This window comes from Coenobita brevimanus, chromosome 21 (genome assembly GCF_032717465.1).
Source record: "Coenobita brevimanus isolate Jiangsu-jjx chromosome 21, ASM3271746v2, whole genome shotgun sequence".
NCBI lineage: Eukaryota > Metazoa > Arthropoda > Malacostraca > Decapoda > Coenobitidae > Coenobita > Coenobita brevimanus.
The window spans coordinates 3,318,996-3,344,609 of NC_136974.1; the positions used below are offsets into that span (position 1 = coordinate 3,318,996).

At 41.9% G+C, this 25,614-nt stretch overlaps 1 protein-coding gene and 1 non-coding gene across 2 annotated transcripts in view; one reads left to right on the forward strand and one right to left on the reverse strand.

Annotated features, from left to right (window-relative positions):
* The window catches only part of LOC145392183 (G2/mitotic-specific cyclin-B-like), a 57,698-nt gene that overhangs the window by 26,634 nt on the left and 5,450 nt on the right, over positions 1-25,614 (reverse strand). The window contains exon 2 of the mRNA XM_080266631.1: positions 11,312-11,517. Coding sequence (XP_080122757.1) covers positions 11,312-11,517 — 206 coding nt within the window. The remainder of the gene's footprint in view (positions 1-11,311; positions 11,518-25,614) is intronic.
* On the forward strand, positions 18,362-18,480 carry LOC145392286 (5S ribosomal RNA). Its single transcript, XR_013895958.1, has one exon. It is a non-coding gene; the product is annotated as a 5S ribosomal RNA (ribosomal RNA).

Sequence of the window (25,614 nt, forward strand, 5' to 3'; positions counted from 1 at the left end):
TCCAAACACTATCCTCTCTCACCAGGGCCACTCCAACATCCACTACCCTACCTTGTACCTCTTTTATTACCCCATCCATGTACAGATTGAACAACCATGGAGACATGACACATCCCTGTTTCAAACCAACTTTCAAAGAGAAAAACTCACTTAGTTCACCATCCACACGCACTGCAGCCTTCGCACCATCGTACATACTCTTCACAGCATTCAACAACTTCCCATCTGCTCCATATATTCTTAACACTTTCCACAATCCTTGTCTATCCACCCTGTCATATGCTTTCTCCAAATCCATGAAAGCCGCATACAACTTCTTTCCCCTTCTCTAGAAACTTTTCCACTAAAGATCTAAGAATGAATATCTGATCTACACAACCTCTTCCCTTCCTAAAGCCTCCCTGTTCTTCTCCAACTAATTTCTCTGTTCTTTCTCTAACTCTGTCTATAAGTATCCTACCATACACTTTTCCTATTATACTAAGAAGACAAATGCCCCTATGATTACCACACACTTCTTTTTCCCCTTTTCCTTTGTACAAGGGAATAATTATACCTGACTTCCAATCCTCCGGGACTCTACCTTCCTCCCAGGCCAATCTGCACATCTTCCACATCCATTCTACTACTATCTCTCCCCCATGCTTCAGCATTTCACCACACACTCCATCAATTCCTGGGGCTTTCCCGATTTAACTTTCTTCATTGCTTCCACAACTTCTATCCTACTGATTTCTTCCTGTCTTCTCACCTCCCTCCTTCTCCCAGCCATTCCCCAGCCACCTATACTCGCATTACTTCCATCCTCTACGTTCAACAATTCCTTAAAGTGTTCTCTCCATCTGCTCACTTTTTCTCCCTTCTCCACTAGTAATCTACCATTTTTATCTTTCACTCCCCTGCTAACTTCACTTCCACCCTGTCTTACTCTTTTCACTTCTCTCCAGAACATTTTCTTACAGTCCCTCCACTTTACACTCAAATTCCTTCCAAATTCCTCATCCACTCTCTTCTTACTCTCTCTTACTAATCTTTTCACCTCTCTCTTCCTTTCCACATATAACTCTCTCTTCCGCCTCTCAACTTCTTCCACGCCCCTATTTCTCACCCATTCATTGTATGCTTTCTTCTTTTGTGCCACAGCCTGTTTCACCTCTTCAGTCCACCACGCTGTTCCTTGCACCCCCCTCCGCCTTCTCTTCCTTCCACACACCACATCACATGCTGCACATATTTCTTCTGTAAATATCTTACACACACCTTCCACGTCTCCCATCTGCTCCAATTCATATTTGCCCAATCGTTCCTCCACTTCTCTCTTATACTCTGCCTTTTTCTCATCCTCTTGTAACCTTTCCACTTTCCTTGCAACTACTCCTTCCTCTCGTCTTTCCCTTCTTCTATTCCTCCATCTCACAAAAAATTTCTACTGACCAAAAATACCACCAATATATAAAATCTACCCTCTTAATGTATATTTTCAAATATTTTAACTAAATTAATTAAATGGAAGATGGTGAGGCTAAGGGTCTGACAAGAGATCGAGCTGGCTGGATGAATGTTGTGAGAAGTGGATGATCAGGGATTTGGCACCCTTTTTGAACGTGACGGTGTTTGGACTGACAATCGGATAAGTTTTGTGAAGCTACAGAATGTGGTGAAAGTTTTTTGGTGTATCAGATACAGTCAGGATTCCAGGGGCTTCAATGATGAGTGAATGGAAGTGTGGTCCTGTGGACTGGGCAAATTTGGGCTGACTAGATGTTGCTACTCCCCACCCTGCCCTAGGATGGGAAAGGAGGTCCGGATGATGATAATTAAATCTATCTTTTCATCTATTGTCAGATGCCTTAATCCCATCAGGGGTGGCCACAAACAAATTAGGGTTGGGCCGATAAGCAATTTTGCCGATTAATGATTAATCGAGTCAATAATCAGCCGATACTGATTAATGGGCCGAATATTAGGAAATTTTAGTGATTAATCTTCAGTGGGGTAGGTGCGGGCACTCACCATTCACTCACTCAACGTAATGCTGCTTTGGGTGTCTGCCCTTTCCTTCCTTCCTCTTCTGTCTTTCTTTCCTCTTCCTTCAACCTACGGGTGGCTTTACACTCCCTCTTCTGTCTTTTTTTTCCTTCATTCTTTCCCCTTCCTTCAGCCTATGGGTGACTCTACACTGAGTGACAAGCCACATGATTTCCTGTACACCAGGAAACCATTTACTACACTGGGTGGTAATCATATAACAAAATTATGGCACCTGGTGGTTTAGTGGGCAATTACGGCACTTCAATCGTATTCAGCCAACGAAGGTTTATATCCAAGGGATGGTTGGGGTTTATTGCTCACGTAATACCACTCAGGGATGAGTGAGGCTGGTCACTCCCATCTTAAATGTCAGGACCAACTTGCCTAGCCCGGGGTTCCTACGCTCCTTATGGGGCAACATAGGATTGGATGATGGATGGATTAATCTTCAACACCAATACACTCCAGTCCTATCCTACCTCTCAACTCTTCCATTGTAAACCCTGCCCCCCACCCCCCAGGCTTTGCATTCAGGGACACACTGCACATCCACCTAATCATTGTCATTTCTGTATGTCTGACCCTGTGATGATCTTCCTTTACTGCCCAGGTTTCACTGCCATACAGCATTACACTCCTAACACAAGCTGCATACAAATATCCCTTAGCACATAGGGACAGCCCTCTCAAGGTCAGGAGAGGTAACAGCTCCCTGAACTACTTCCAACCACTTGTCACCCCAGCCACAGAGCTAGCTCCAGCCTCACCTCCAGCACATAACATATCTCCCAAATAACAAAACTCTTCCACACACTCAAGAGATCACCAAAAAGTTCAATCCTTTCACGCCTGACAATTTCGACCTGCTCTCCCCGACACGCCACACACATAAAATCAACATTATCTCGCAGTCTACCTCTTATACCACTACATCTCCTATGCACCCACTTATCACAAACACTGCACAAGTTAGAATTACTTCCCATGCTCTTGTGGCAAATTGCACATGGCCACTCTCCCTCTTCTTTGACAGTACTGCCACCAACCCTTGATATCGTCACTTTCGTTTTATCTGCATTTACTCTTAAGCCCTTGTGCTCCATCCCATCTCTCCATATCCTAAATCTTTCCTCCGTCTTCCTTCATTCTCTGCAATCAACACCAAATCATCAGCATACAACATCTCCCACGGGAGTCCATTTCTGAAGTCATGTGAGAGGGCTTTAAGTACCATGATAAACAAAAGGGACTCAACTGACTCCTGATGCACACCAACATTCACGGAAAACTAATCACTCAAATCTTCATTCACTCTTACCTGAGTGCGAGCACCCACATACATGGCCGTAACTACCCTAAACAGCCACTCTTCCATCCCAAGCTTTCTCATTGCCCACTTCACCACCTCTCTAGGGACTCCATCAAAGGCCTTCTCCAAATCAACAAAAACAAAGTACAATTCCCTTTTCTTTCCTGTATGTTTTTCCCAAAGCTATCGAACAATGAACATGGCGTCAGTGGTCCCCCTGCCTGGCATAAACCCAAACAGCATCTCATCAATATTCACTCTCTCTAATCATACCTTGTAGAACTCTCTGCATTACCTTCATTATCTGATTTAAAAGCTTTATTATTTTTTATTTTATTTTATTTTTTTAAAGTGAGGAAGAAGGAACCAAAGGCAACAAGCCCGCAAAACTGTTCCTTCCAAGAGAAAAACAAAATTCATGAGAGAGCCAAATTCAAGATCCGATCATTTCGAGATGCCTAGACACACTGCGTTTGAAAGACTGGAGATCATAGGAAGCAGGAAATACAGACAGAGGGAGACAGTTCCAGAGTTGACCTGTTGCATAAATGAAGGACTGGGAGTAACAGTTCACTCTTGCATTAGAGAGTTGGACAGAAAAGGGATTAGAGTTTGCTGATAGACGGGTGTCACGCGCATGTTGTAGAGGTGGAGGAATGCATGCAGGCAGTTAAGAGGAGCAGTGACAATTGAAGTAGCAATAGAAAAGAGATAAAGATGCAACAGTGCGGCAAAGAGACAGAGGTTGAAGGGAGTCAGTAAGAGGAGGAGAGTTAATGAGGTGAAAAGCCTCTGACTCCACCCTATTGAGAAGAGCTGTATGTGGGGAGCCTCCCCACACATGAGAGTTGTACTCCACGCTGGGGCGGATAAAACCCCTGTATAGAGTCAACAATTGTGCAGGGGTAAAGAAGGAATGGAGTTGGCTTAGCACACCCAATCTCTTGGAAGCAGATTTTACAAGAGATGTACAGTAATATGATTTTTCCAAGATAAGTCCCGAGTAAATGAAACCCCAAGCATGTTCAAGGATGATGCAGGATTAAGCTGAATATTATTAAACATTAGTGGGTATACCTGTTGAAGATTTTGTCGAGTTGATAGGTGCAAAAACTGAGTCTTTGATGCATTAAAAACAACCAGATTATTTTTATCCCAGTCAGAGATACGAGCCAAGTCAGACATTAGGTGTGCCATAGCCTCATCCCTTGTTCGTTGAAGTAACTGCTGAGATGGACGTTGCGGGAATCGAATGGAAAGGTGAAGGATGGAGTCATCAGTGTATGAGTGGATAGGGTTAGATGTACAGCTTAGAAGGTCACTGATGAATAAATGGAAGAGGGTTGGTGATAGGACACAGCCCCGAGGAACACCACTGTTAATAGATCTAGGAGAAGAATGATGGCCGTCTACAACAGCGGCTACAGAACAACCAGAAAGGAAGCTAGAGATGAAGGCACAGATAGAAGGATAGAAACCGTAAGAGGGCAGTTTGGAAATTAAAGATTTATGCCAGATTCGATCGATTATACTGTAAAACCGCCTAACTTCTGACTTGAGTTCAACTTCGGACATTTGAGGAAAATAATGTAATGAACCAAAGTAATGGGAATATGGCTTTGTGTTTTGAAAACCAAAAAATATAGGTAGTTAGGTGAAGCACTGAAGTATATCACATTAAAACCACACGAACCTAACGTGAATGGAAGTATGTGAAAAAAATTGCAAAACTGGTTGAAAAAAATGTTTTTTTGTTCCCCTGAAAACTTTGTCTGTGCAGGAATTTTGGAAGTTGATGTGTGAACCAAAACAGGCAGATTTTAAAGAATATTTATTGTAGATGACATGCACCAAAGGAATTCACAAAATGTTGCCACATCCCCTGAGAATGAAAACAATAATTTCACCTCAGGTTTTTGTTTTTACAGACTAATTGTGGACACTATGTTAAAGTAAGGTTCTTAAAGCATGTAAAGGGGACATGCCACACCTTTGTTAATCCCATAGTTAATGACTTTCATGATGTAGATGGAGAAGACATCATTAAGATTTTATCAGAGTCTACACTTGACAGTAAGTGTAGAATGATCTTTGATGTTGGTGTCAACCTCTGGCCTAAATAAATCCCTATAGCAATAATAGTACAGTACAGCTTTAACAGTAAAGCCAAAGCTCAAGGTTTAAGTTTTGAATAGCTTATATATGGTATACCTCTTTGAAATGTGATATTACTATAACTGTAATGCTCATTATTTTGATGTGAAGGAGCACAAAGGAATACTTTTTTAGTTATTTTTCATTACCTGGTAGCCTAATATAATAGGCTTAGTCACGGTTTTAAGTTGCAGTACTGGTAATTTTCTTGTGGCCAGTAATGTAATATACCACTATATTTATATCTGAAACTTGATATATATATACTACTCAGTATTGTGATGTCAATAAATAGTTTTTTTGTTTCTTTTCATTACCCAGTATTGGGTACAGTAGCCTAAAGTTATGGGCCTAGTCACAGGGTTTCAGTTTAGAAAATTATTCTAATGGTCAGTAATGTGCACTAATATGTTCTCATGTGTTTCATCTCCTAGTTGAAGTTTTTGTATGAAACTGGTTAGCATAAGAAACATCAGTAAGGTAACTACTCGTGAAGTTTTGTAAGAAGAAAAGTTTTTATTATTATATTTTCAGTATATGGGGTGGGTTTCTTGGGGTGTTTGGGGTCAGGGAAAGTTTGTGGATCCTATGTGATTGTTTTCTTAAGAAAATCACCTGAATGCAATGTGATTCAGTGCCCGATTGAGTGCTTTCAATGGTAGGGGTTAAAAACAGAATACTTTTGTACTAGGTCCATTATTAAACTTCTTACTCACCACAGAAGTGTGCATTTTTTTTTTTTTTTTTTTTAAAGCTCCAAGTGTCCGAAGTATTGTTTGGCTGTCCGAAAATAACTGCCACCGAAGTCTAAAGGCGTGTATATGGCAAGGCCTATGAGAGTCCAAAATTAGCCGACATCGATGATAACTTCGGACACTTGAAAATTTTGAATAACACTAACAGTTTTGGCGTTAATTTTTTTTCATTACTGTACTTGGTTTCAACTGCCACATCCCTGGACTATGTATGGGTACCAACAGGGATTAGATAATGCAACTCTACATGAAGTTATATGCAAAAAACCCTAAAAAATGTCAGAAGTTGGGCAGTTTTATGGTGCCTGTTTAGTTTCCTATTTTCAGGGTATTACCCTTTCCCTTGTACATATTTTTGATAACACTCTTCAGCCAATCATCTGGGACAACACACTCATATATAATCATATTTATCAGGTCAGTGACTAACCTTACTCCTATATGAGGCGTCTAGAGCACAAGGGGCGAAGACGCCACATTTACCGAAATTTGAGTTATCACTATGAGCACAAAGGGCGAACTCTCGACTAACAGTTTCGCATGTTATAGTACAGGAAATGCAACCCTAAAGGCCCCATACAGAAAGCTGAATGTGGCTTTTTTTTTTCCCCCCCCAGGCTCACCCACTCATGTACCGGAAGCGGGAGGACAAGAGGCGAGGTAGGCAGACAATGAGTGCCCGGGCTGGGAGTCCCGCCTCACTCTCGGCCAATCAGCGCGTGGCTGTGCCTTAGTCAACTGTGAAAGCATGTTTATATACAGACGTGCACGTGTTTATCCACACTTTTTTTTACTATTTTTTGTGGCGATTGCATTTGCAATGAGCTTTAGCAGTGAGGACAGTGATTTGTTATGACTTGCAGCAGGCTTTGCTCACTCCCAAGCTCCATACAGGCCTCCAGTATTATAAAAAGAAAGCTCTAGACTTAAAATGTTGGCATACACGATGTTAAAGGTACAAGGCCTGTATGTTTGTGTGGACAGAAACGGAGGGGAAGAGAGGTTCAAGTGACATACCTTCATATGTTCATTATTTTACACAACACAAAGTCCAGCCTCACATCAAGCATCTAGGAATTTTCTCTGATAATTGCTCAGGGCAAAATAAAAACAAGAACGTAGTGTTGTCATGCCTCCGCAACATACACTCCGGTCGTTTTGACACTATCAAACACTACTTTATGGTTCCAGGCCACTCATACCTTCCATGTGACAGGGATTTTGGCAACATTGAGCAAAAAGTGTGGTTTACCCGTCTACACACCAGATCATTACACAGAGAAAATCAAGGAGGCTTGTCGTAAGAATCCCTCTGATGTTACCAGGATGCAGCACACTGACTTTATGAACTATGATATACTCCAGAACTCTACTGTTTGGCCCAAGAGTAAAGACGCTAGTTTTCTGGAAGCAAGAATTATAATTATTACTTATAAATTGTTTCCTGTGTTTTTTTTGCACGATTTCATGACCTAGAACCAATGGTTACCATACTTACCAAGTACTGGGTATACCCTCAGGATGAAAGATTAATGACATATGTGATAAGTGCCATAAACTTTTTATTTATATAAATATGTTCAGAACACCTTGTCGAATATATTGATGTATATCTTAGGCTAAGCCCACTCATAATGTTAATATCACATCTAATTTTTAAACGTGATTATCTCAAAACTTTATTTTTGTGAGTTCACCCCTTGTGCTCTAGACACCTCATATCTCCTGAGGCCTTCAACATTTCAGCAGTCAACCCAGACACACCTGCTGCCTTCCCCACCTGCATCCTGCCCATTGCCGCACTCTCAGTGGCAGCATCAATCAAAGGCCAAGGGCCAAACACTGGATTTTCTATCTCCAAACCTTCTCTGTCCCAGTCAAACTCCTCAATCAACAACTGGCTATAATGCTCTCTCCATCAATCTTTAAAATCCCCACTGTTCACCACTACCTTACCTTCATCATTCTTCACACATTGCTCACCTATAATATCCTGATTATCTGTCTTCACTAAATATGCCACCTTAAATATCTTATATTTCCTTACCACATGGTTTAGGTTATCAAGTAAAGTCTCTGTGACTCAGAGTTTGCCTTGTATACCTCTCTTCTAGCCCTACACTTAACAGCCAAGCATTCCTCTTTGTTACTATCCTTCTTCCATTCCCGGAAAATCCTTCTTTTCTCCCTAACTGCAGCTTCTACACCCTCAACCCACCACCTAGTCACTTTATGTCTTGGTAGGCCTCTTGTTGAACCTAATAATGCATCATTAACTCTCAAGAGATTGTTCTTGAGGGCTCTGTACTGTTCATTAATGCCTCTGTCAACAGCTCCCTGTTCAGCCACCACTTCCCTCATCTCGCTATAGAAAGCATCCCTATACTGCTTGATTTTCCAGCTTCCATATTTTCCTCCTAGGTACATAAGTCCTCTTTTTCGTCACTCGTTCTTTAACCCCTAAAAGACGGGCATCATCATGTTTTGACATATGCTCAAGACGGGCATAATCAGCAGGTGCGATATGGTAGGGGATTTGTTGGGGGGAGGTGTGGAGGGGTATGGGAGGTTGTGGGGTGGTGCAGGGATGGGGACTGGGTTCTTGGGGGAGGTGGGGGTTGTTAGTGGGGGTCGGGAAGAGGGTGGGGGTGGCAGTGGGTGTTAGAGGGGTGGGGTTGTTTGGGAGTGTGGGGGGTTTGCAGGGGTGGGGCTGGGGGTTTGGGGATATGGGGGTGGGGGGTTGAGGAGGGTAGTGGGTTGGGGGGTAGGGGGAGGGTGGGGGATGGGAGTGGTGGGTGGTAGTGGGTAGTGGGGGGGATGGTGGGGAAGCAGCTGGGGGACATGGGGGATGGGGGTGGGGAGGGTAAGGGTGGTGGGTGGATGCGGGTGGAGGTGGGGAGGGTAAGGGTGGTGGGTGGATGGGGAGAGTAAGGGTGGTGGGAGGATTGGGGTTAGGGGTGGTAGGGGGTTGTGGAGGGTATTGGGGGGACAGTGGGGGTTTGGGGGTGGGGTGGTGGGGGATGGTGGAGGGTGGGAGGTCAGGGTAGGGGTGGATGGCAGGTGGTGTGTGGGTGTGGTGGGTTTCGGGGGGTGGGGTGGGGTGGGGAGTGTGACCGCATATGCGGACACCCGTCTTTTTGGCCCTAGTACCCTTGGATAGCATATGCGGACACCCATCTTTTAGGGGTTAAGCACCATGTCACATATCAATAATTTATGCTGCTGCACACACTCCTCGCTTCCTATAACTTTAACATCCCTCCCTAACCTACTATCAGCCCTCCTGATCAGAAAATAATCTATCTGACTGCTATTTCCACCTGACTTATATGTAATCAACCTACTCTCTCTTTTCCTAAAATGTGTGTTGCACACAATCATGTTCATTGCCTCCCCAAACTCTAGTATCCTCTTCCCTTCCTCATTTCTTGTACCATATGCACATCCTCCATGTACTCTTTGATATCCTTGAGCTGCTTCACCAAAATGACCATTTAAGTTCCCTCCCACAACCACTATCTCATCATTCCCCATACCACCTACTACACGTATTAAGTTATCCCCAAATCTATCCTTCTCTACCTTATCCATGCCTGCCTGTGGAGCATATGCATATATAACTGCAAACATTATTCTACCAAACAAAATTTTCACAACTAATATCCTATCACATACTCTAATAACATTCATAACATATTCCACCGATTTCTCTGCAACCCAACATACCCACACCCCTACATCCGTCTGTCCCTCCACTGCCAAAACAACTTATAGTAGCAATCCTTCTCAACAATCTTTCTGGCTATCCACCCCTGTACCAGACTTCCTGCAAACATTCCACATCCACCCACCACCTACTGAATGCCTCAATGACTTCCCCTGCTCTACCCCTTAAACTTCCTACATTCTATGAACCCACTCTCATCCCCCTGGGCTATTTAATGTCCTCAGGCTTGCTTTGAAGTTTATTCTTGTAATTGGTCATAGTCAGTAAAAATAAAGGTAAAGAGACATACCACAGGCCCCACCCACTGTAAAGTCCCAGGTCCAGGCAATGGATCTCGAACCCCTAGCCCACCAGCCTTACCAGTGGCTGTACTAGTGGCCTCGGGGCACCTTGCCAGGACAGCTACAGGGACACCCTCCAAGCGCGCCTTGGCACTAACTGCCCCACCATTATGTAATCACTGATAGGGCAGCCTCCTGGGGCGCTACTCCCGACTCCAGGCCTCTCTCTATCAGGCAGATGCGATAGCCTGGGAACCACAGTGCCCTGTACCCTCTAGCATAGGTTTAAGCCCCATCTCGCCCTGAACCCATGATCTATGCCAGTGGAATCCTACTCATGCCTCCCCGCAAAATTCCACCACTAGGCAGTGGGGGTAAAGTTTTCTGGCCACATGCCCATGCTGGTGTCAACCCCTGTAACGTAGTGGGGTAGCCTACGTTGTGTCATATGTAACTAACCCTACTCCTATACATCCTGTTTATGTGTCTATGTTTAACAATTCCTTAAAACATTTTTTCACACACTAATTATTTTTTCCCTTCTTCACCAGCAATTTGCCATTGTTATCTTTCACTCCCCTATTACCTTCTTTATCACCCTGTCTTACTCTCTTCCATAACATTTTCCAACATTCCCTCCACTCTACTCTCAAACTCATCTATTTTCTTCATACTAATCATGTCACCTCTCTTCTCTTCTCTACATACAACTCTCTTCCATCTCTCAATTTCCTCCATGTCTCTGCTTCCCATCTGCTTACTGTGTGCAGGGTACAAACAGGAGAAAAGAAAAAAAGATGAGAACTTACCAACAGCATGATCAGTGAAACAAGCCAAACACACATTCATTTACCATTCAAGCCTTTTTGAACATGAATCCACCTTACCTTGTTACGTATCTTAACAAATCATCCCTTTTGCTGATAATGGTAAATCCACAGCAAATTACAGAATTTCCCATTAATTACGCTGCTATCTATAAAACTGACATTCTTTCCCAAAAAATAAATATGGTACTGTACCATACCAGTTGTACGAAGAACATTAAGCCTACCTGACTACAGCTGATGTGTTAATAACTTTGGGTTTGATGGGCTTAAGTGTGGGCTGCTTGATATCCAGAGACTTGAGAGTAGCCCTAGGGCCACCATATGTAGCGGGACGATTGCTGACCTCCCCCAGGGCTGTGCGTTGCAATGTGGGGCCTTGTAACAGACGGGTCTCAACCTTCCTAGGGCCATTGTTGTCCAAACCCACCAGCTGGAATGATGGCTCTAATTAGCATAATACAATTACAGTGCAGTAAGAACTTAGGCTCGTATTCTCATTGTCAAAGAGGCTCCCTGGCATCCCTTCCTTAGCAGCATACTTCTGTAGTTGCAGTATCTGGTATGGTACATTAATATACAGTAAAGGTAATCCCCAACTTATGACTGGGCTACGTTCCAAGAAACTTATCGTAAGTGGAATTCTTCCCAAGACAAAAGTGCATTAAATACACCCAACTAACCAAACATCATAGCCTAGCCAAGCCTACCAAGCTTTTTAAATGTGCTTACAACACTTACATTAGCCAACAGTTGGGCAAAATCAACAAAGCTTATTTTGTAATAATGTTGAATATCTCGTGTAATTGACTGAATTCTGTACTGAAAGTACAAGATCGTAAAGTCGAAAAATCACAAGTCAACCGTTTATAAAACAGGGACTGTCTGTATTCTCATATTGCAGGTTATAGCTATGCAGACAACAAACAATAACCTGGAATTCACATGAATGATAGGAGGTGCAAAAAACTTCCTGCTGACAAAAATACAGCCTCTAAGCCAACATATGCTGATAGTTCCCTACTTACGAATGGTCAACTTACGATATTTTTTTACTTAACCCACTGCGTGCCGCTATTTTTAGCCCTATGGGTCGCCTCCGTGCTGGTCATTTTTTTTTTTTTTTTTGTTGTTGCTAAAATGATAGATTTCGATGTGAAAACAACGAATTTCACCATTAAAACACTCACCGAAGCTCAGAAATAGGTTTTATTGAGTCCTGCATACTCGTATACAGGTATTTCTGCTCTCACACTCACCAGGTAGGTGAGAAAGCTGTTTTCTATGTAAGGTAGACTCAGGTATTTATGCTGGGAAGGTATAGCAATGTTCAGTAAACTTTTCTGATTACTTATTACAGTACGGTACTTCAGCATGTCACAATTTGCTTCTCTCTCATTGTGAATGCATTGCCTACACTTACTTGAAGATTGGTACAACCTGACTTCATCATGTACAGTCCTGGCACTTACAAGAAGGTATTTACAACTTGATTTCACTAGGTATGATACTTACAAGAAAATATTTACAACTTGATTTCACTATGTATAGTCTCTATACTTACGTGAAAATATTTATAACATGCCTTCACTATGTACAGCACTGGGTGAGGCACGCAGGCAGAGTAAGGCAGAGCGAGCATGAGGTGGGGGAGGAAGTGGGTGTATGGCCTTGACCACCTGAGGCATGATAGGGGAACAGTTAACATACATGCCTGCCAATTTTTACCTGCGAATCTTGAAAAATGCAGTCACAGTGAATAATTTAATTTTAAACCATTTAAAATGGCACTGGCACTGATCGCAGCTTTCTGTCAGACCGTTTTAAAACGGCACTGGAACGCGGCGGGTTAATGAATGTAGAAACTGTACTTCAAAGTTCAATGAATAAGATGAGACATTCAACACTTTATTATCAAATAAGCTTTGTGTTAATGAATTTGCCCAGTTGTAGGCTAATGTAAGTGTTCTAAGCACATTTAAGGTAGGCTTGGCTAGGCTATGTTCATTTGCTTAGGTGTATTAAATACATTTTTGACTTGCAACAAAATTGATTTAAGAGCAGTTTCTTGGAACATAACTCTTTCATAAGTAGGGGACCACTTGTACAGTAGAACCTCTCTAGTTCGGACTATACAAGGGGAAGGGTTGTCCGAATTAGCAGATTGTCCGGACCATCAGGGTAATCTCATTCATGAGTTTTCCTGCAGGAACACCAGCCTCTAGTTTATCCAGTATTTTCACTTTACCTGCAATACTTAGTGTTACATGCTTCCTTTTAACACCTTTATTCATTGCAGAAACTACACTTGCATTAGGGGGCATGGTAAGGAGGATTAACTTTTGAAATACCGCGTAAAAATATAAATGGTCGGTGAACTAGATGATGGAATGAATGCTAGCGTGTGTTTAAACAGGCGCCCATGTTACGACCTAGCATGATCTGAGACTAAACAAGTGACGATCGCTTTCTGCACCGATACTGAGAATGACTTTAGAATTATTTTCAACATATTTTTTGGAGTTTATTATTTTTAAATTTTGTCCGAATTAACAGAAATCCGGATTAACAGGGTCCGGACCAAAGAGGTTCTACTGTACTACCATTACAGTACATGAATAAATGTTCACTTTAGCTTTGCAAAATAATTTCTCTGCTTCTTTTCCTTCATCAGTAAGTACATCTGGAGTGAAAGCCCTTGAATCCAGGCAATATCCTTTTTAGTTTATTCTTCTTGCTACCTGATGATTCTATTAATTTTAGAAAATGCCTCACATATTAGAGGGTTTTGCAAAGGCTATATCTAATCCCCCTCCTTACAGTCTCCTAAGCTAAATCTAGATGGCAAAAGTAAAATGAAGATAACATCCTTGCGATATGTATGATGTCAATACTGTCATAAATTGTGAAGAAACGTACTGTAAATCCACAACTGTGCTTGCAAGGCTGTTTGAAACCCATAGACAGCTTTTCCAGTTAGTCATGGTGACAGGATGCCTTTGAACTGGTGACCAACTCATTGCTCAAGCTTGCTCCATGCCAATCCATTCTTGCCTACTATCAATATAAAAGACAAATTGCCTACTGCTCATGTATCTAGATAAATGCCACTTTCACAGCTTGCTCATATGTGCCATACATAACATGTTCCCCAAATGACAAAGCTCCTCCACAGACTCAAAAACTCTCCTGCAAGATCAATCCTTTCACACCTGACAATCTTTACATGTCTTCCATGACAGCACACTTGCAATCACCATTATTTCACATCATACCTCAAATACCACTACATCTCTTATGCAAACACTTATCATAAACTCTGCACAAACTCACAAGGACACACTCCTCCTGTTTTGACAGTACCACCACCAAGCCCTAGATATCATTACTTTTGGTTTATCTGCATTTATCTCAAACCCTTGTGCCCCATTCCATCTCTCCACTTCTTAAATCATTCTTCCAACACCCTTTCATTCTCTATAATCAACATCAAGTCATCATTATACAACATCTCCCATGGGAGCCCATTTCTGAAGTTGCATGAAAGAGCTTCAAGCAACATGACAAATAATAAGGGACCCAAGACTGATCCTTGATATATACCAACAATCACACCCAACTTGTCACACAAATCTCCATTCATTCTCACCTGGGTTCGAGCACCCACATAAATAGCCAAGATCTCTAACCAGCCACTCTTTGATTCCAGGCTTTCTCAATGCCCACTTCACCACCTTCCTATATATTTTTCCTGAAGCTGTCAGACAAACCTGTAACACAACAATGACCCCTCTGATGTAATTCACTTCACTTATGCCAAAGCATTTAATGCTGTTCTACAAAGATGACCAAGTTACAAAGTACACAGAAATGGAATTGGAGGTAATGTGTTAAGAAGGATTGATTTTCTCCCTAACAGGACACAGAGGGTATGGGTAAATGGAGTATTATCATACTCTACAGAAATAACAAGGAAGATATCTCAGGTTTCTGTACTGGACCCCGTGCTCATTCTAGTAGGCAATACATAAGTGACCTCCCTAACAAAAACTCCACCTGCAAGATTTTTGCACACGATACAAATATGCAACCCCATAAGAATATTAATAGAGAAGTAATCAATACAAAATGATATAAATAACATGACTGACTGGTCCAATACACGACTTCTACATTTTGATGCAGCTAAATACCGTCATCCATATAAAAAGTCAACCAAAGACAGGACTGATGGCAGAAACACAACAGACATCTACACAGAAAAGGGTCTGAGTGACAATTTAAAATTTGACAGCCACATCGATAACATTCTAAAGGCAAACAATGTCCTGGGTCTCATTCGTAGAACAGTTCAGTTCTGAAAAGCAATGACCATTGAAGTAGCAACAGAAAAGAGATAAAGATGCAACAATGTGGCGAAGGAACAGAGGTTGGAGGGAGCCAGTAAGAGAAGGAGAGTTAATGAGATGAAAAGCCTCTAACTCTACCTTGCTGAGAAAAGCCGTATGTGGGGAGCCTCCCCACACATGAGAGTTGTACTCCACACAGGGGTGATTAAAACCAGTGTATAAAGTCAACAACAGTGCTGGGGTTAAAAAGGCACGGAGTCTGCTTAGCATACCTAACCTCTTTGAAGCAGATTTTTAACACAGGGAATATGATCTTTAGAAGATAAGTTCCAAGAAAATAAAACTCCCAGTATGTTTAAAGATGATGCAGGATTGAGTTGGACATTGTTAAAAATTAGAGGATACTCCTGCAGGAGATTTTATTGGGTTGAAAGGTGTAAGAACTGAGTTTTTGATGCATTAAAACCATGATTACTTTTACCCCAATCAGAGATATAAGCCATGTCAGACATCAGGTGTGCCATAGCCTCATCCCTTGTTTGTTCAAGTAACTGATGAGATGGGCGCTGTGGGAAGTGAATGGAAAGGTGAAGGGTGGTGTCATCAGCATATGAGCGGATAGGGTTAGATGTACAGGTTAAGTCACTGATGAAAAGACAGAGTTGGTGATAGGACAGAGCCCTGAGGAACACCACAACTGATAGCTCTACGAGAACAGTGGCTGCCTACAACAGCAGCTATAGAATGACCATGAAAGGAAGCTTGAGATGAAGGCACAGACAGAAGGATAGAAACCATAAGAGGGAAGTTTGGAAATTAAAAATTTAAGCCAGACTCAATGAAAAGCCTTTGAGATATCAAGTGCAATGGCAAAGCTTTCACTAAAGTCTTGAAAGGAGGATGACCAGAAGCAGGGCTGTGGGGTTGGTACCCGAAACACCCGGCTTCAACTCCTTGATTTCTTGTGTGTCCGACTCAGACTGTGAATCCTTGATTTGTGTGTGTGCAACTCTGACCCTGAATCCTTGATTTCTTGTGTGTCTGAATCCGACTCTGACCCCTTAAACTTTCTCTAAAATAAATTTGCCATAATAACTTAAACATGATGTCATTCCATCACAGGCACATGAATCGTCAGGTTACTTTTAAAACCCATGTCCTTAAAGGTTTGACTTTAATGGTTATAGCTGCATTATGGCCAAATGATGGTTTCTTAAATGCAATCAAGACAAATTCAATACACAAATAGTTAAGTTTGCTATAAATTATTTAGACTTAGGGAAGGAAGAAAATCTATAAATATATTGAGAATCTGAGAGTAAAATCACTGTGGGGCAGCTTATCAGGAAGGGCTGGGTGTTGGAAGGGTTGCAAAGACTTGCACTTTCTCAAACTTCCCACTTCACAACTTACAGGCACTGGCAGGAGCTTCCTTGTCATTATATACTATAACCATTTTCTTCCTAGTAATTTCGTGTAAAGAAACTCACCTCTAGGTTCTAGAATAAAGAAATTATCCAGACACGTTCGCTCAGTGGGAAATCTGCCGATTGTGGTATCTGTTTACATTCTGTTCTTGTCGTTCTGTCAACAGATGGCAGCATCTATATTCATGTTCAACAAACGGAGAACAGGAGAACACACAAGTCCGAAATAAAATGTGAAAAATAAGGGAAAAGAAAAAAAGAACTGTTGTAGCAACAAGAAATAAAACTGAAGGAGCTGTCATTTGACAGACAATAGCTCGACATTACATCAACATTGTGTTAAATTTCTTTACTGGTGATTGGAGTCCGAACTTTTTTTTACCAACTCCGACTCCAGCATCACCATAATTGCTTCCGACTCCACCGCCCTGACCAGGAGTCTGAAAGGTAGGTGAGAAGATTGCCTGTGGAGCATCCCTGGCAGAACCCATACTGATGAACTGAAAGAAGGTTGTGATAGGAAAGGTGTTTAAAAATTTTTCTGGTTAAACACTCAAAAACTTTATAAATACAGGATGTTAAAGCAATCTGGCAAGAGTCAGAGGGCTGGGAATGGTTACTCATCTTTGGGAAAACTTTTAAAATACAGGATGTTAAAGCAACTGGGCAATAGTTAGAGGGCTGGGAATGGTTACTCATCTTTGGGACAGGCTGAATGAGAGCAATCTTCCAACAAGAAGGTACAAGTTGACAGACAAAGGCAAAAAAGTTTACCTAGGCAGGGTGTATGCACAGAAGCACAGTTCTTGAGGACAACAGGAGGGACCCCAACAGGCCCATATGCCTTGTTAACCCTTAGGCCAGTGATAACAGGAAAATATATCAACTGAAGAAATTTTAATGTCAGCCATGAGGAAGTCAGAGGGGAAAAGTGGAGGAGGAACAGGAATGGAATTGTCTAAGGTGGGATAGGAGGAGAAAGTGAGCAAAGAGTTCTGCTTTATCAGTAGAAGAAATGGCTACAGAGCCATCAGACTGGAAACTAGGAGGGAAAGATAATGAGGTATAGTTGTCAGAAAGGTTTTTGGCAACATGCCAGATGTAGGTTTTGCCATCATTTTGAGTAGGCAGTCTGGGTATGGCCCCACAACTATGGAACATCAACAAGATTGAAATGTGAAACAAAGAGCCACCAAAGTACTTCCAAGTCCTAAAAACCTATGTTATAAGGAACATCTACGAAGTGTGGATATACACACACTGGAGGACTGACACAAATGCAGAAACAATCAAGGTCTTCTTCAAAATTATAAATGGATTTGAAAACTTAAATAAACGGAAAATTTTTGAAAAGTCCAACATAAACTTAAGATATCACTCCAACAACAGTCCAAATGGCAATTCAACAAGAGACTATCAGGAAACACATTCACACACACAGTGAGAAATCAGTGGAAAAGTTTGCCAGAAAATGTAATGAATGCTTCTTCCATATATGTTTTTAAACGGCCATACCACGTTGAGTACACCGCTTCCCGTCCGATCAGCGAAGTTAAGCAACGTTGGGTCTGGTTAGTACTTGGATGGGTGACCGCCTGGGAACACCAGATGCTGTTGGCATCCCTGCGTGTCAAGTGGGGTTGGTGGAGGATTAGTGCCCCTCCCTGTAAAACAATTAACTCTAAGCCCTTGGCCACCCCGTGTGGGATACATGGCGTCTGGCAATGAATGAATGAATGAATGAAGAAAGATAAAAGTACAAAGCACAGAAGAACTGTACCTGTATATGGAACTGGGCAACAGGATCAATGTAGAACACTGTGAACCCATCAATCTTAATGATAAGTCTAGTGGTAAGATATGGCATAAACATTCTCAATAATAGTCATAATCTATACGAGCTAGCATTCGCACCCTTATCCCTTGACTGCAAAAGCATGGGAAAATGTTTTCAAAACAATAGCACCAGATTTCTAAGAAATAATAATTAGATTCTATGTTGCACAGTTTTAAGTAAACTTTTTTTGTGCTCTAATGTGTGCCAGTTCTAGCAGTTTGTTTATGCTTAATCCATTAAGTGGAATGTGTTTTTGCTTCTCAGTGGTGCATTATAGTCCTGATTCTGCCAACATGAGGGGCAGAAGTGGGCACTGTTTTCAAATTTCAGGGCTCTTGTTTGGTGAGCCACAGCTTGCAAATGCGAGTATTTTTCCCCTTTGGCGAACAAATATTATATACAAGTCGCCTTTTGGTGAGGAGAAAATACATCCACTTCTAAACCCAGTAAACTACAAAATAGGTAAATCTCACTTAAATGAACAAAAAAGCACGTTGTGATTGATTATTAAGTCTTTCCTTGTTGCCACTGTGAATGTTTAAAACCTCATTACATGATTCTCATCATCACAATGTGTAAATAAATACTTATTGCTTGTAAAACATTTTGGCTCGTAGTCAGTTTGGCTACCAAAAATTTATTTGGCTTGTAAATCTGAATCCTTAAGAGCCTAATGGCTTGCAACCATCAACAGCTAGCAAGAGACCTGATTTTTAGGGGGGGGGGGGGGAACCAAATTCAAGATCTGTTCATTTTGTGATGTCTGGCCACATTACAGTTGAATGACTGGAGATCACAGGCAGTAGGAAACACAGAAAATGAGTGACAGTTCCAGAGATGACCTGTTGCTGCTGAAGAAAAAAAGGATGACACTGGTGCCACACGGTTGATACATGACTGCCATAGTGGTGGTGGGATGCAAGCAAACAGGTCAGACAAGCAGTGACCATCGAAGCAGCAACAGAAAAGATAAAAATGCAACAGTGTGGCAAAGATGAATACTGAAGGAAGCGAGTAAACAGGAGTGGTAATGAGGGAAGGGGGGAGTGGGGGAATGACTACCTTGTTGAGAAGAGCAGATTGTAGGGATCCTGCCCACACAGGAAAGTTGTAAAGTCACACCAAAATATATCGGTGAACACAACGCAAAGCAATACGAGACACATGACAATGGCTGTTGGAAACTGAACAATGATATTTTCCCCATGCTGATAAACTTGCTTTCTTAACAATGCTATACTGTATATGGCCTATCTGTAACATTTTCTACCTTGTACTATTATTACATAGCTACCATATATATTAAAATTATTATAGATAAACATTATTTGGAATTCATGAGCTATACTGATCATTTTGGATATCATCGTACCTTACCTATGCGATATTTTTGGGGGATGACTGTATTCTGCACAGGGAAGAATAAAACCTTAGTATAAAGTCAACTACTGTTTACTGTAAGTATAATGAAGGCACAGAGTCAGCTTAATGCACCTAATCTCTTGGAACCAGATTTTCTATCTATCTATCTATTGCCAGACGCCTCAATCCCATTTGGGGTGACCACAAACAAATCGCCTCCAAGTCGTCCTGTCCCCCGCCATTTCACTGCCCTGCTCCCAACTCACACCCCCCTCTCTCATATACCTCTCCACCTCATCCCTCCATCTCATCCTCGGCCTCCCCCTCCCTCTTCCCCCCTCCACCTCACTCACATACACTCTCTTCGTCATTCTTTCACCCTCCATCATCTCCACATGGCCAAACCACCTCAGTGTGTTCCTCATAACGCTTCCTATCACATCCACATCCACACCACAACGCTCCTTTATATCCTCATTCGTCAGCCTGTCTCTCCATGTGACTCCACAGACTCCTCTTAAATAACTCATTTCCACTGCTCTCACTCTTGACTTGTGTCCTTCCAACAACGTCCAAGCTTCACTTCCATAAGTTAGAGTTGGTATCACAATACTGTATTGTCATGTAGTAACTTTTTCACTTCCATGCTCACTTCCCTGTTTCTTATCACTGCTTTCAAAGAATCAGCAACCTTTCTTCCCTGCTGTACCCTTTCAAGCACTTCACCCTCCAAACCTCCATCCTTACTCATCACACTACCCAAGTACTTAAACGTACTCACATTTTCCAATTCCTCACCATCCAACCTCGCTGTACATTCACTGACTTCACCTCTCTCAGAGACCATCATTTTACTCTTCCCTACATTCACCTTTAGATTCCGTTTCTTATACACTCTCCCAAACTCATCCACCAAGCCTTGCAGCTACCCTTCGTCTTCACTCAACAACACAGTATCATCTGCAAACAACAGTACAGGGAGTTTCCAAACACTATCCTCTCTCACCAGGGCCACTCCAACATCCACTACCCTACCTTGTACCTCTTTTATTACCCCATCCATGTACAGATTGAACAACCATGGAGACATGACACATCCCTGTTTCAACCCAACTTTCAAAGAGAAAAATTCACTAAGTTCACCATCCACACACACTGCAGCCTTCGCACCATCGTACTACTCTTCACAGCATTCAACAACTTCCCATCTATTCCATATATTCTTAACACTTTCCACAATCCTTGTCTATCCACCCTGTCATATGCTTTCTCCAAATCCATCAAAGCCGCATACAACTTCTTTCCCTTCTCTAGAAACTTTTCCACTAAAGATCTAAGAATGAATATCTGATCTACACAACCTCTTCCCTTCCTAAAGCCTCCCTGTTCATCTCCAACTAATTTCTCTGTTCTTTCTCTAACTCTGTTATTAAGTATCCTAGCATACACTTTTCCTATTATACTAAGAAGACAAATGCCCCTATGATTACCACACACTTCTTTTTCCCCTTTTCCTTTGTACAAGGGAATAATTATACCTGACTTCCAATCCTCCGGGACTCTACTTTCCTCCCAGGCCAATCTGCACATCTTCCACATCCATTCTACTACTATCTCTCCCCCATGCTTCAGCATTTCACCACACACTCCATCAATTCCTGGGGCTTTCCCTGATTTAACTTTCTTCACTGCTTCCACAACTTCTATCCAACTGATTTCTTCCTGTCTTCTCAGATTTTACAAGAGGTAATATGATCTTTCCAAGATAAAGGCTGAGAATGAAACCCCAAGTATGTTCAAAGATGATGTGGGAATGAGTTGGATATTGTTTAAAATTACAGGATAACCTTGTGGGAGATTCTGGCAGGTCAAAAGATGTAAGAAGTGAGTTTTGATGCATTAACAACAACATTACACTGTACAACTTTTACCCCAATCAGAGACATAAGGCAAGCCAGACATGTAAGTGCCATGCCCTCATCTCTCGTTTGGTGAAGTACGGTAACTGCCGAGATGGATGTTGCTCAAAGTGAATGGAAAAATGAAACACCGAGTCACCAGCGTACGAGTGGATGTGGCTTGATGCACAGCTTAGGTCACTGATACACAGAGGGAAGAGAGTCGGTGATAGGACAGGGCACTGAAGAACACCACTTGCTACTGATAGCTCTAGAAGAACAGTGGCCATATGTTAACATAAAATGGCTTGCAATTCACCAGTTAATTTTTACCATTAAAATTTTACATTTGCAGATGAAACGTCACAGAAGAAAATTGACTTAGAATGGTGCAACATACTGGTTTCTCTTATTGTATATATCATAGAAATCTGGTGTTATGATTTTGTAAAAATTTCTCAAAGAGAGGGTAAGAAGAGAGTGGATGAGGAAATTGGAAGGAGTTTGAGTGGAAAGTGGAGGGACTGTAAGAAAATGTTCTGGAAAGAGGTGAAAATAGTAAGACAGGGTGGCACTGAAGTTAGTAGGGGAGTAAAAGATAAAAATGGTATATTACTAGTGGAGAAGGGAGGAAAAAGTGAACAGATGGAGAGAGTACTTTAAGGAATTGTTGAACATACAGAATGGAAGTAATGCAAGTATAAATGGTTAGGGAATGGCTGGGAGGAGGGAGGTGACAAGACAGGAAGAAATCAGTAGGATAGAAGTTGTGGAAGCAATGAAGAAAGTCAAATTGGGGAAAGCCCCAAGAACTGATGGAGTGTGTGGTGAAATGCTGAAGCATGGGGGAGAGATAGTAGTAGAATGGATGTTGACGATGTGCAGATTGGCCTGGGAGGAAGGTACGGTAGAGTCCCGGGGGATTGGAAGTCAGGTATACGGTAATTATTCCCTTGTACAAAGGAAAAGGGAAGAAAGAAGTGTGTGGTAATCATAAGGGCATTTATCTTCTTAGTGTAAAAGGAAAAGTATATGGTAGGATACTTACTGACAGAGTTAGGGAAATAACAGAGGAATTACTTGGAGAAGAACAGCGAGGCTTTAGGAAGGGGAGAGGTTGTGTAACTTAGATATTCATTCTTAGATCTTTAGTGGACAAGTTTCTAGAGAAAGGAAAGAAGTCGTATGCAGCCTTCATGGATTTGGAGAAAGCATATGACAGGGTGGACAGACATAGATTGTGGAAAATATTAAGTATATATGGAGTAGACGGGAAGTTGTTGAATGCTGTGAAGAGTATGTATGATGGTGCTAAGGCTGCAGTGCGTGTGGATGGTGAACTGAGTGAATTTTTCTCTTTGAAGGTGGTTTGGCCATGTGGAGAGAATGGAGGGTGAAAAACTGACGAAGAGAGTGTATGTGAGTGAGGTGGAGGGAGGAAGAGGGAGGGGGAGGCCGAGGATGAGATGGAGGGATGGGGTGGAGAGGTATATGAGAGAGGGTTGTGTGAGTTGGGAGCAGGGCAGTGAAATGGCGGGGGACAGGGCAACTTGGAGGCAATTTGTTTGTGGCCACCCCAAACGGGATTGAGGCGTCTGGCAATAGATAGATAGATAGAAGGTTGGGTTGAAACAGGGATGTGTCATGTCTCCATGGCTGTTCAGTCTGTACATGGATGGGGTAATAAAAGAGATACAAGTAGGGAAGTGGATGTTGGAGTGGCCATAGAGAGAGAGAGGGTAATGGTTGGAAAACTCCCTGTACTGTTGTTTGCAGATGATACTGTGTTGTTAACTGAAGACAAAGGGGAGCTGCAAGGCTTGGTGGATGAGTTTGGAAGTGTGTGTAAGAAACGGAATCTAGAGGTGAATGTAGGGAAGAGTAAAGTGATGGTCTTTGAGAGAGGTGAAGCCAATGAATGTACAGTGAGGCTGGACGGTGTAGGATGGAAAATGTGAGTACGTTTAAGTACTTGGGAAGTGTGATGAGTAAGGATGTTAGTTTGGAGGGTGAAGTGCATGAAAGGATACAACAAGGAAGAAAGGTTGCTGGTTCCTTGAAAGCAATGATGAGAAATAGGGAAGTGCACATAGAAGTGAAAAAGTTACTGCATGACAGTATTGTGATACTAACTCTAATGTATGGAAGTGAAGCTTGGACGTTGTTCGAAGGACACAAGTCAAGAGTGAGAGCAGTGAAATGAGTTATTTAAGAGGAGCCTGTGGAGTCACATGGAGAGACAGGTTGACAAATGAGGATATAAAGGAGTGTTGTGGTGTGGATGTGGATATGGATGTGATAGGAAGCGTTATGAGGAACACAATGAGGTGGTTTGGCCATGTGGAGAGGATGGAGGGTGAGAGACTGACGAGGAGAGTGTATGTGAGTGAAGTGGAGGCGGGAAGAGGGAGGGGGAGGCTGAGGATGAGATGGAGTGGAGAGGTATATGAGAGAGGGGGGGTGTGAGTTGGGAGGAGGGCAGTGAAATGGCGGGGGAGAGGGCGACGTGGAGGCAATTTGTTTGTGGCCACCCCGTACAGGATTAAAGTGTCTGGCCCTCCCCAGGGGCAATCTGCTATAAAATCGGCAATAAAAATTGTACAGAAGTCACTAAAATAGGTTATAAGAAGAACAATATACCAAACTTGATTTACCGATTTCGGCAGATTAGGTTAGGTTAATGGGGGGGGGGGGAAAGGTTCAATACAGCACAGCCTTATACAAGGTTAAGTTAGGGTATGTTAATGGAAAAAAAAAAAAAAAAAAAAAAAAAAAGGCAAATCAAGTATACCAGTATAATTCTTCCTAGATCTTATTATAGTGATTTCTGTAAGATTTGCATTGCCGAATTTAACATACATTGCCTGTTTTAGGGGGAGGGACAAAACTCGAAAAACACGTAGTTTGCAGTAATAATGACAATCAAAATCTGACAGTAAACACTTAAATCGTTAGGTTCCTGAAAAAAAAGAAAAGATGTTGGGGGGCTTCAATGATAATTTTACCCATATTTTAATGGATGTATCCTGTGTGATATACAGGTATACCCCAGTTTAACGATGCAATTGGTTAGGTAAAAACCCATCGTTAGGTGGTTTCATGTATTGGGGTAGATTTAACATGTAAAGTAATGGGCATTTTTCAGCCTTAGGTTTCCCCCTGAACCAAGTCCAAAATCCACCCAAATGAGACCAAAGACAAGTTTAAAGCCAATCTAAATGGCCTAACCGCTGTAATAGAAGCTAACCTAGGCATTTTCATTCATTCATTCATTGCCAGACGCCATGTATCCCACACGGGGTGGCCAAGGGCTTAGAGTTAATTGTTTTACAGGGAGGGGCACTAATCCTCCACCAACCCCACTTGACACGTAGGGATGCCAACAGCATCTGGTGTTCCCAGGCGGTCACCCATCCAAGTACTAACCAGACCCAACGTTGCCTGTAAATAACTCACTAAAACCAACAAATAAAATATGAAAATCGTCAAATATAAATCTGGTAAATATCAAGCTTAATCAACTGCACCCCAGAATGACAATGTTTACCCCACCTATGACTAAAACACATTAATATAAGTCTTAAAATAGTTTATAAATCAACCTAAACACAATTTTAGTCTAAAATATGATCAAAATTGGTAAAAAAAACAATCAAA